Source organism: Acanthaster planci, linkage group LG13, assembly GCF_054643075.1.
Source record: "Acanthaster planci isolate LZ-2023a linkage group LG13, COTS_SCS, whole genome shotgun sequence".
Classification (NCBI taxonomy): domain Eukaryota; kingdom Metazoa; phylum Echinodermata; class Asteroidea; order Valvatida; family Acanthasteridae; genus Acanthaster; species Acanthaster planci.
In genome coordinates, this window is record NC_141789.1 from 2,664,281 (window position 1) to 2,676,131 (window position 11,851).

The 11,851-nt window shown below is 42.4% G+C and overlaps 1 protein-coding gene across 2 annotated transcripts; it reads right to left on the bottom strand.

Moving 5' to 3' along the window:
• Positions 1-366: 366 nt before the first annotated feature.
• On the bottom strand, positions 367-11,699 carry etf1 (eukaryotic translation termination factor 1). Of its 2 annotated transcripts, none has more exons than XM_022230951.2 (10): positions 11,558-11,699; positions 9,285-9,401; positions 8,461-8,659; positions 6,736-6,874; positions 6,224-6,414; positions 5,825-5,954; positions 5,140-5,295; positions 4,329-4,393; positions 4,010-4,082; positions 367-3,557 (listed from the first exon to the last, which is right to left on the bottom strand). In XM_022230951.2, the coding sequence occupies exons 1-10, from the start codon at positions 11,644-11,646 to the stop codon at positions 3,406-3,408; spliced, it is 1,311 nt and encodes a 436-aa protein (XP_022086643.1). In that variant the 5' UTR covers positions 11,647-11,699; the 3' UTR covers positions 367-3,405. The 2 variants fall into 2 exon arrangements, with proteins under 2 accessions (XP_022086643.1, XP_022086644.1); XM_022230952.2 differs by lacking the exon at positions 11,558-11,699 and adding an exon at positions 11,320-11,454.
• Between the last annotated feature and the right edge of the window lie 152 nt (positions 11,700-11,851).

Here is an 11,851-nt window from a genome sequence, read left to right on the forward strand (position 1 = left end):
TGTGGGGGTGGCACTTTTAATGCTAATGAGCTGGCCAGAAATTCTCACTTGAATTAATAGTGGCTGCACCCTCTATGCAGCCACGATCGACGATGACAACACGTGGGAATTATTCATTGAAATAAATGTTTTGCTGACCAAAAGTTATGACAAAAAATCTTTGGAATTTTTTCCATATAAATGATCTTGTTGACTCTGGTATCGATTCTCTTAATTTTTTTTCCATTTAGTATTACTCTCGACTAAACATAAAGTTGGATACCCAACTCAATGCAGCTAACTCATACCAACACCAATAGTTAATTAATGCAACTAAAATGGCCGCTTTCATTTGAAATGTCAAAGTAACAGAAAACAAATTCAAAGTCCTTTTTTAAAAGTCATGATCTATTTTATTAATACATGTCATCTATTTGTAAATAAGATTCAGGAGAACCTAATCTTAATTTTTATCATAGAGACCAGAGCAAAGTTGCTTTTACATACACTCGTACACATGTCAATACCTGTTAAGAAGAAAAAAGATTAACTTAGAGCTTGAATGTTATTCCAAATAAATACACTCCTGTTATCATTTTTAATTAACCCCAACTAGCCCGAATCAACTCAATCCAACAACTGGTTAAAAGGTAAGCAGGTCATGGGTTCGAGTCCAACCTGAGCAAACTACTGAATCCCCCCCCCACGGATTGAGAAAGCACTCAACACAGTGCTTACTAGATTACCCGTCCAAGGGTAAATCTGACAGGTCAATGTACATCTCTTTTGATACCAAATTGTATGCAACAGCTGAATAAATCCCTGTCAATTAATATTCTATCAAACGGCAACCGTAAGAACATTGTGTTAAGTGTGTCCAGCAGGCATGGTCAACGTTCTGATAAAATAACACCTGTTCTGATAAAAAAAAAAACCTGTTCCCTCATGTCCGTCTTCTTTACACAACGAAAAAATACTTTGAAACAATTAGAGCAACTTCAAGACACACAAGACCGTTTGTTGAAGCACTGACTACATGTACTTTTGATATGCCTAACAGCTTCATGTGGAAATTCATGCTGGACTGAAGAAGTAAAAAAAAAAGGTGACTTTACGCAAGGATTTGTTCACAAATAATCAGGAACAAATAATGCATGCTTAACACTCATGAAATGGAAAGAATCCTTCCATGTTCAAAGAATCATTCCATTCCACTCGGCTTAATCTCTTTGATTAGAACATGCCACATACCATTTAATCCCTTGTTTGCACCTGCAATGGAAAAACTTGATTTACCATCTAAATGCAAAATTTAGTCAACAGTGGGCGGTACTTTGACGGATGCAGGATTGCACTGTACCACAGGTCCTTGCTGGTTTCCCCCAAATTTTTGAAGACAGCGCAACTGGCTTGTGTTGGATTGTGGCCGATTCGGGAAACATAGTGGTAAAGGGGGTCAGTCGTTCTTTCATTTCCACAATGTGAAAAAAAGGAGAGCGTGCATGCAAAGAAAAAGATTCAAAATAAACATTTGCACCTTCAACGGAGATCAAAACAAAAAGGAACTTCACATACGGGAATTTGAACAAATCAAATCCAAGCCAGCTGACAACCTACCTCGCAAACTTATTCTCATGAACCCGTTGGGGATACTGGAGTGACAGGTGAGGTCTTGTCTACAGACCACATAAAAGCCGTCACCGAATCCATTTCTTTTCTTCTTTTTTATAACAAGAAAACCATAGTGTGATCAATACAAGAGAGAAAACACATAGGGTCTTAGAGCCAATACTAAGAAAACCCATTTACACTTAATTTCTCGAATAGGTCCATGCACATATCCGACTTTTAAAAATATTGCATATATAAAAACAAGTCCCTTTTCTTCCAATTTCTCCCACACAAGGAGGCGAAGGTTGTTTTTCTCTGTGCCGGTTCTTCTAATAAAGCAAAAATTCCAAGGAATTTTAAATGCCGCTAATGGAGCAAATCTGCCCTCTGTTTTTTTTTCCCCCTCAAGACAATAGTTCAAAATTTACGTACTGTACAACACAGGAATTGTATATGTACAGAGTGACATCTCCTTACAGGCGCGGTACACGTGACATCCGAGAACTCTCTGAGGGGCGGCCATCAAACACGCACCGCGCGGTAGTAAAAATAACAATACATCTCATCATGTACAAAATCCAACAGTCTGACACACGACACGGCCCTCTGGGGTTTTTTCCCCTACGATTGACGACATCAGATCTCGAGCCTTTGTTGCTGCAACCCAGTACCAGTCTTTCATTGCAAATAAATAAAAAAAAAAAATTAATCTTCTTCATTTTTGGGGGCAAGTTGCATGATAAGAACCCTTTATGTTTACTGTTTCTATTCAAGCGTCCTCTCTGGGACGTCTCCAAAAAATAGCTGTTCTGACCAACGGCAAACAGCTAGCGCCTGGAGCAGCAGGCGAATGGCCTCTTAGAACAAAGGTTCTGATAAAATCAATTTGTCCGTTTACGCATGGTCGCCGGGGATTCTAACCAGGTCTAAAAACAGCAGCATGTTCTAAAAGCACACCGACAAGCTCAACTGATTAATGATTCCGGGTGAATGATGTTCACCTCCATGAACTTGACTTCCACGTCATTCAAAACTGAGGATGTGAAAATGGTGACATCCAAGGATTATGAAACTGTTTGTGTCAGATTTGAGGTAGAAGAGGGAGGAAGTGCACCACACAAACTCTGTACAAGTTATCCAAACATCGTTGAACAGGGCAAACGTTAATCTGCGCTCGTTGCTCTATGGATTGTCTTGGAAGGGGAGGGCAAGGCCAGAAGACAGGTGGGATTACACACGACCTTTCAGTTCTTTTTTTTTTTTCCCCCAGGTGCAGGAGATGTTCCCTCACTGGAAAACATCGATTTTGTTTCAAGGACTGAAGATTTTGGGGTCGGTTTTCGGTGTTAAGTTCCTGTAGTTTTTGGTGTTTGGTTTAGCCTCTGTACCTCCGCACTGACATAAGAGATTGTAGCAGTTTCAAATTCAAAAATTATATTTAAAAAAATGACCTGCCTGTCAGCGAAAAATAAAAAAAAATTTCTAACAAGAATACTGAAGATCCCAGTGCTACCTGCATGGGGGAAATCACAGTGCCACTGAAGAATTGTCAAGGGTTGTTCTTGTTTTTTTCTTGCTCCCAGCATCGGCCGTCGATTGAAACCAAACATTCCATTCTGGCAAAACCACAAAACATAATTTATAGCCACCGCAGACCTGTCAACTAACCTAGGAAAATCCGTTCATATCCACATGATGCTTCGGTGCAGATTTACAAATAACGTCACATCTAATGTCCCAGCATAAACCCAACATCTTACGATCCGGCCACCAAATCTGACCATGATTGGATCAATTACTTTTTTCGTTTTATTTTTAATAGTCGTCAAAATCGTTGAAGTCGTCCAGGTCGGGCTCCATCTCTTGGAAGTCCACTCGGTAGCGGAGGATGCCGCCGATGCCGCCAAAGCCCTTACAGAACTGCGAGCCCTCCTGCGATCGGTCGGTGATGATTTCGAGCGTGGATCCTGCCACAGAGAAAAGGAGGAGAAACATTAAGGTTAGTGAAATGCCTGTGAAACAGGTTTAAAAAATATTCTTGAAAATTACAGACGAGTGCGTACTGACACCAACTTTGAGTAGATCTTGGACTTCAACAAAACTGTAACTGAAAACACTGCCTGTATAGCTCTCACTTCACGTGTCCAAGCAGGAATCTCGGCTTAGCAGGAATGGGTGGAGTGCCAGTCTCAACTGCTATACTTTGCAAGGCACTTTGGCTGGTAACCTGTTTTTACATGTTTTAACTAGGCATATATATTATTTGGACTTGGTGTTATTTTTCGTAAAGCGGCTTTTGGATATCCGCCACCGTAGCAGTGACAACTCTCAGAGGTCAGAGGTTTACAGCAACAGGCTGAGGCTTTCCGGGTAAACAGACCAACTGACTCTTGGATGGCACTTCTGACAACTTGCTTACCGAATGTCTTGTAGTTGTTTGCAAGCCACTCTAGTAAGGGTTGGGACTCGACCAACTCAAGCTCCACGCCGGTCTGGGACAAGAAAGGAGACATCGCCTGAATTCAATTGAAGGTCTGAGAAACCCTGTTCAAAGTTTTCTCTTTTAACAAGTGACCATTTCTCTCTCTAGACATTGTGCCAGCATGGGGTGAAAACAATTGCAAAGCAACAGAATGAAATTTCTCCGTGGGTCAGCTTCCCACAGAGCAGTGAGTGGTAGGCCACAGAATCTGTTTGAGGCAGACAGGCAACCAAGTTTTGGATACAAAGCAACTTACGTCTTTGTCCATGAAGTATGTCTTGTCTCGCTCCTGCTCTTGTGTCAAATGGAGAACCTTCTCCTCTGTAAAATGCAAAAGGAAAAGAATAATTTCAGTGGAACAGATGTTTGGTTATGGTTTATCACTCTAGCCCACATCTCCTACAGTCTTTGAGGGAACTATTGGCAGTGATGGCGGTGGGTACTGTGGCAAGTCCCAGGCTCATGCTAAGGGACAGCCGGGAATCAACTCCAGCTAGCTCTCTTGAATTTAAACTTGTGTGATGTGTTTAGCGAGATTCCAAAACCCTCCCAGTTATAAACATCCTCTCAGGGGAAATTTTCTTCAGCAGGGGGTCTGACTGGAAGACAGATCAGCCAGATAAGTATTCAAAGCTGGCTCGTTTGTTAATAAGTTTAATAGAAAGCCATGGCAAATGATGCAACGTGACAATGAAGCAGCAGGGTCTAGCTATATGCAGCAGAGCAGGTGATCACCAAGTGCCCGTTTTACGCAACGTCTAACCTCAGACATTTGGTTGTGACCCGATTAACAATGCCAACATGTCATGTAATCAAGTTATAATCATCTCATGTCTAACAAGACACTCACCGCACTTGGGACCTGGGCCCCAGTTCACAGAGTCACTGACCCCAAAGATCCTGCTAAAACAATTTGAGTAGAGTACCGGTCTGAGGTAGCACACTTTGCATGGCAAATCAACCAGTGACCCATTTTTTGCTAAGAATACATTCTTCAGCACTTAGCAGATTTTCAGGCTCAGTGTTGGCGGCGCTGGCTTTCGAGGCACTCCCGAGTGTCAACTCACCGTCTGCCGAGTGGTTCTTGAGTAGGAAGCGCTGGATGTCCAGGTTCTCCCAGACGATCAGGATCTCCACCGATCCCATCTCCAGGGCCTTCAGCGTGTCTGTCACCCCAAAGCAGTACTTCCCCGTGTCCTGTGATATTTCGTCAAAGTATTTCCCTGAGAAGGAAAAAATTTGGTCAGGTGTGACTGGAAAGTCCTTCAGTGACTCGGATTCCCAACACTTTCTGTATTCTTCTGACTCACAGCTCTCTCTCTGTTTTTTTTGTTTCTCGGCCTTCCTGAATTATCTGAAATCTTGTACATCCAAAGTAGTTTAACATACCCAGCCAATCAAATTAACCCTGTTTCTCGCAGCTCCTTCAAAATCCACCATGAGGCTTTTGGAAAAAGTTGAAGGTTGAAAAAGGAAGCGGTCAGCCTCTTAATGCCCTTTGAAAATTTGAGAGCGAAAAATGGACACTTCTGGAGCATTTGGGAAAGTGAACGGGACACAAGTACCCAAGATATTTAGAGATGAATCGCAAATGAGTTTTGCCAGAAGTCCACCTTTTCTGGTTAAGTCCCATCCTAAAAACAGAGCGCTGGACTTTAAAAGACCTACGGGTGGGTAGGGCAGCATCAATGATGTGAAAGGGCATTTCAAAGCCAGTTTCTGGTCTGAGCCCAGAGCAGAGGATTGGCTTACCGATGAGCTTCTTCTCCTGGATAAACTTGACATTCCCCAACACCTCGGTAGAGAGCTCGATGGCCTGGTTGAAGCCGTTCTCGCCTCCATAGGAGACATCTACAAGCTTCAGTACTTTGGTCTGCAGCCTCTGTTAGAATCAGGGGAGGTAAGAAGGGGACAGGCAGATCAGATGCTGTGCCCGATTGAACCACGAGAATTTCTTAGAGTGGGTTAGGGTTGAGGATTCTAACGAGCGAAAGTCAGCTTGAAGTTGTTGAGTCCAGCCCCCTCTATTGGTATTGGTTTTAATGATGTCCAGGAGCAGAGATTCTGTTCATGATGGACTTCAAGGTCTCTGTGCAAGGGTTTAGATTGAAGACAGTGGGGACCCTTTCAAGGTTTGTTTTCAGCACTTACAGGATCAAACATGTCCGACTGGCTGAGCTCCGTCTTGAAGTCGGCAGAGCCGGCCAGGATCAGCCCCGCAATGTTGGGCTTGTCGTTGGTGATGTACAGCGTCACTGCCACCTCGGCCACCTTGCGGACGTAGTTGTGTCTCTTCTCCATACGCAGACGGGCAAAACGCAGCGCCGACTGACCACCACGGCCTGCATGCGAAGAGGAGCAAAAGTGTTCAACATGCAGTGGCCCCACAGAAAGTCAGTGCCCGGGCTCCAAGGGACAGACTTTTTCAATAACGTTAACCCTCGCCTTCCAGGGTATTTGGCCAAAAGCCCTGCCAGGCTTATCAATTTGCATTACCTGTCGTAAGCTGCTAACTGGCAGAGTGCAGTGAGATCTAACACTTGTAACACTTTGTTTCATTCCAAAAATGAGATCGCGCAAGGACTTCAAACGTAGGTATACATGCATTTCCTTGGTACCGAAGTTCAAGTTTAAAATGGACTCATTAAGTTGTAACTTCTTACCGTGTTTCTTTGGCAAGTCAACGGAAAACTTGTGCAACACCTCCCGCGTGTTTCCCGACAGCGTGCCAAAGAGGGCACCGTTGCCGTCCATCACGATGAAGCCAAACTTGTTGTCGTCCGCCAGGAGCGCTGTTAGGGCCTGTCAGTTTCAAACCATCGGCAAAGCAACGTAAATAACAGGCACTACAACATCTAATGAGGGGCTTACGCGAGCAAGTAGGAATCTTCTCTAGATCTAGCACAGACCTTCAACCTGAAGTCCCTTTCTGCTGTTCCAACTTGCAAAAACGAACTACAATCCTACACTTTGACAAAAAGGCGACTCGACACTGACTCATAAATACCTCAGACAGTCGCCCTATTCAACAGCAACCTGATCGTGTATTAGCATTTGCCCACTGCCTAAATCACACTCTGGTACCCGGATACATAACAGTTTAATCGATTCTGATTGGTCAAGAGTCTGTGTACATGCAGCTCTCCACGCGCACACTAATTGGACAATTTGCGCAAGGACTATTCCATAAAATGGACAGGGCTGTTCGGGAAAATGAAAGTAAAATTTTAGAACAAAATTGCCAGAAATCCATCATATATTGACTTCTTTTGACTCTGACAGAAAAGGTATTTATGAACAGGAATAAATACGTGCTTGACCAGTCTTAAACTAACATTTTAGACCAGCTCAGGAGGCTGAACGCTGATAACGCTCGAGCCGCATTCTCCTCAGCCGGTCTTAAATTCACGTTTAAAGCCAAGCACATATTTATTCCCTTTTTAACACAAGCCAGCAGGATCAGTCTGGCACAGAATTTTGTTGGATTTATGCCAAGTGCCATTAATTTGTAAAGCCAAATAAAATCTGCTACAACTGAGACACAATATCCCACAGCAACAAAGTGCCAATTATTAGTCCGTGAAGTAGCACGCTCAGCCAAGACAAGCCAGGAACCAGTAATGGCTAAAACTCGTCGTACAGGCGTTTTGGCCAGTAACATGCTTTTGCTAAAGAAAAACCTTTTTCTACATTTAGCCGTTCAAAAAATGGCCTTAGACTTAGTGAGTGCTTTGGGATTTGAAAAAAGGTCATGGCCTTTATACTAAGGCACCACATTTTGGCCAGTCAGGGCTGTCTTAAGAATCCCATCACAGAATGATTGGCAAGGCTGAGTGCTTCTTTCTTCCTCTGGGTGACAACTGTTATAGAAAGTGGGCAACATTTAGGATGTACAGCCCAAGTCGGTCTCTGCCCTATGTGAAAATGAAAAAAAAAACTGCAGTATCACTTCCCATCCACGTTTTTCATTATCACTAATCCATGCATGTGGGTTCTTAGACGACATTAAGCCTCCTTTGGTTTTACAGCACAAATGTGCACAAATGCCCACAGTCACTGGTGAGCAGGTATTTTCTATATGGAACTCAAACATGCACAGGTTCAGTGTGTACACAGTAGGTTGCCAGCACAAAATGACCCAGGGTCTTTTGTGCAGTCCTCTTCACTGCATTGGTTTACTGCACAATGATGCACATGAAACAGTGAAGCACAGTTGTTGGGCAGCACAAAAGTGCAATCTGATATTCCTGTGAGGGACAGTTGGTGCAGTGCACAACACAACACAGCTGTGCTTCTTTGAGGTGTTCACCAAATGACCCAAAGAGTGACTTCAGCATAGGAGGGTTAAAGCAAGAATGAAGATAATGTGTCAGCCGTTACGAACACACCTCCGTGTGGAATTTGTTGTCGCAGAGGTAGAGCGACGTGTTGATGGGCCGGAAGGGCTCAAAGTCGATGTTGACCTTCTTCTCCTTGCCGTCGTCAGTGACGATGGTGCCGCAGTAGATGACCAGGCCGTTGGGTGGCACCTTGGAGTACAGCTTGAGACGCTGCTGCACGGACGTGATTGCAGACAGCACCGAGAGTCTGGACGGATGAGGGGAAAAATGAAGCTATTTGATACACTTCATTGGTTGTTAGGTGATGAGAACTTTATGAAGGTGACAGAATCCACTTTCAACCTTCACCCTCCCAGATCCTGCCAAATCCATCAAATCAGGGGAGGATTTTGAAGGATTTGGAATGTGGAACCCAGCCTCTATTATTTCTCAAAGGGGTTAACGCTCCTGCAAAATAAAGTCCAAAACGTGTACTGCTGGTTTCCTTCAAAGTGGCGAATTTTTGAAAGATTCAGAGATTCAAAAAACGGAGGGAGCAAAAAACTGAACATCAGATTGTACGCAGGAGGCATAAAAACCCTCACAAAGGTTGCTTATTTGCTCCGTCTGTTGATTTTTTCTTTCCTTTCTGGGAGTTTCAAAGTCAGTGCACATCTGAACTGTTACGCACTACACAATTTGAAGGATTTCTCACTTGAAAATGAACTCTGTTATCCTACTGTCACTAACTTTGCAACTCTCACTTCCTTAAGAATTATCAACTTGATCAGATCATCTTTGTCTGACTTTCCATTTGTAACACTTCACTCGACCAGCTACCAAAACAGTTGGCACAAACGCATGTGAAACCGTGCCGGGCATGTTGGCCTGACCTGTTGACTCTGCTCTTGATGTTGGAGGCGGTGCCAAACTCATCGGCCAACATCTTGGCCACTCTGGAGATCTGGTCCTTGGGTGGGATGATGAGGGAGATCATGCTGGTGCCATTTCTGAACAAGAAGGGATGAAATGCAAATCAAGTAATGAGCATCAATATTTACGGTTCCTGACAGTGTAACAGGCCAATCCACTGACCAACGCTAGAGTAAAGTGGCCTGCCCGAGGACATAGCTTCAAGGTTGTTCTACATTCTCAGACAGCAACTTCAAGACCTGACAAGTTTTTGTCTTTAAAGATAGGGCAGAGTCAATTCGAATAATTCACTATTCGAATATTGAACCTTCAATTCAATCGAATACCCGAATATTCGGTCGTACCAACCGGCAGATTGTTGATGAACAAACCACATATACAAAATCAGTTGCAATAACGCACACAATTGTACATTGTAATTAATATTATAGCCTCTCACATCTAGGAGTATCTCCAGCCAAGATTTAGCAAGTTGAACAATAGGAATACTTCTTGTCCTGTTGAAAATTCCAATTCCTTTTAAATTGTTTAATGAATAATTTACTTTTTGAATAGTACAATTTTTGTCACTTTTTCTTTGAATCTGCTTGAAACAAGCCTCCATTGTGCATTTTCTCTCATTTTCCTATCTTTTCATTAATTTTGCATTCAAATATTCAAATATAGAACATAATATTCAAAAATTTGATAATCGATCGAATATTTAGTAATTCGGATATTCGGCGCAGCCCTATTTACAGATCCCGACTTTATCTCCCTTTATCCAATTAATTATTAACAATCTTTCCACATGGAGCATGTACACTTTTTGTACCTAAACACAAAGTACGTTTTTGCTCAAAAATGTCAACTCAAAGACTATTTTCGATCACATGTAACAACTGGTCCTTCAAGAAACACAGTTTAGTACCAAATGCAATGGTAAAAAAAATTGCGCTTCTTGTTTGCACCAAATTCACAAATCCAAATATGAAATTTTGAGAAACTCATTCCTAGATTTTCTATTAACAGATAAAAACATCTGATGTTACATAACCAGTCCTAATACGCTAACAATACGGGCGATTCACAATAGTGCGCCTCTAAGAGTTTGAAACACGTTGGCCAATCATGACGTGCGAAATCTGTCAACCCAATGCGTGTTTGGAAAGGGTCGACAGAATTTGCGCCATTTGTCATTAACCCTAACAGTCCCAAATCCTCCGATTTCAACACGATTTTACATACACCCTAGGGGGTTAGGGTTAAGATAAGAGTTTTCACATTTCTGTCTGAGAGAAATTACAAACAGTGCTCTGAGCCTCGGAGGCATGATTGAAGTACGAAAGTTCCTTACTCTAGAGGGAATCAAGGTATAGAATGAAAAATTCAACAATGAAAGAAAAACAACTCAAGTTAACAGGCATGAACAGGACTAAATGAGAACTAAAACTGAACTGTTTGAAAGAAAATGTTTTGGTCACGACTAATCTTTTTTCTACATTTGTAAATAAGTTATGATTACTTTCTTAAGGTGTTACGCTGATGTTTTACGTATTTAACATCATACTGTTTAAAGCATAAAAACAATGAAAAATTCAAAGTGACTGTGTAGCGGGTAAAAATTTTATCGTCCATACTGAACGTAATGACTATGGTAAGTTACAACATGAATGGCTTTGACTTTCGTGTGACTGATGCAGGAGTGTTGACAACACGAAACAAAACAAGACGGCAGAAATATTTTGCCCTTTCAAAAAAAAATTATTTTCAGCATTGGCGGTTAAATACAATTCCAATGAAGGTCAAGTTATGTGAACAATTTCAGCAAATATAAAAAAACACATACCAGTAATGCTGACAAAGTTGTCATTTCAAATTTTAGTGTTTAAATTTTCCATTCCTAAAACTGTTTTCTACAGCAACAGCCATTTGACTGGCAGGAACAAAGTCTTCACATGAAAATAGTTTTGTTCCCTTTCTATTAAATAAATGGCACTTTCATTTTATAATTACCTGAGAAAAGACAAAGAAACATTCAACACGCAATGCCTTTTCCTTGAAAAGCCTTCTACATGACAAGGATTATTTTACGCAACCTTTGTTGTGTTGCCGTGCGTCAAAGAAGTGACCTCCACACACCACACTCACACAGGCCAATAGCACACTACGTGATTGCGACATCACGATCACCACGCACTCTCACAATATGGCCGGTCTCCCATTCAAATTGTACACACCACACCGCACTCACCCACGAGCCGCCTGCAAACTCTTGATCAATTTTTTGATCTTCCAAATCTCCACATTCCGGTCTGCTGCGGTCTCGTCGTTTGAAGACATGGTTGCCGGGACCCTCCAACCCGTCTACCAGGGCGGAGGATGCGTCTCCTGACTCTAGAAAAAGCCTGTTTTCTTCGAATGGAAACCTCTGACGATGTGGCGGAATTTTTTACCGGCTCGATATGCGTTCCCTCGTGTGGTCGCGCCACTTCAGAGTGAGGGGTCAAGACCAAAAAATACTGAAAACTCGACCAATAAATGATGC

Bases quoted from the DNA above. Each gene is read 5' to 3' on its own strand.
- etf1 (XM_022230951.2), bottom strand. From the start codon at position 11,646: ATGTCTTCAAACGACGAGACCGCAGCAGACCGGAATGTGGAGATTTGG. The intron at 6,415-6,735 runs GTAAGAAGTTAC...CTTCGCATGCAG, and splicing joins TGACTTGCCAAAGAAACACG to GCCGTGGTGGTCAGTCGGCG. The intron at 5,955-6,223 runs GTAAGTGCTGAA...TGATTCTAACAG, and splicing joins AGTCGGACATGTTTGATCCT to AGGCTGCAGACCAAAGTACT.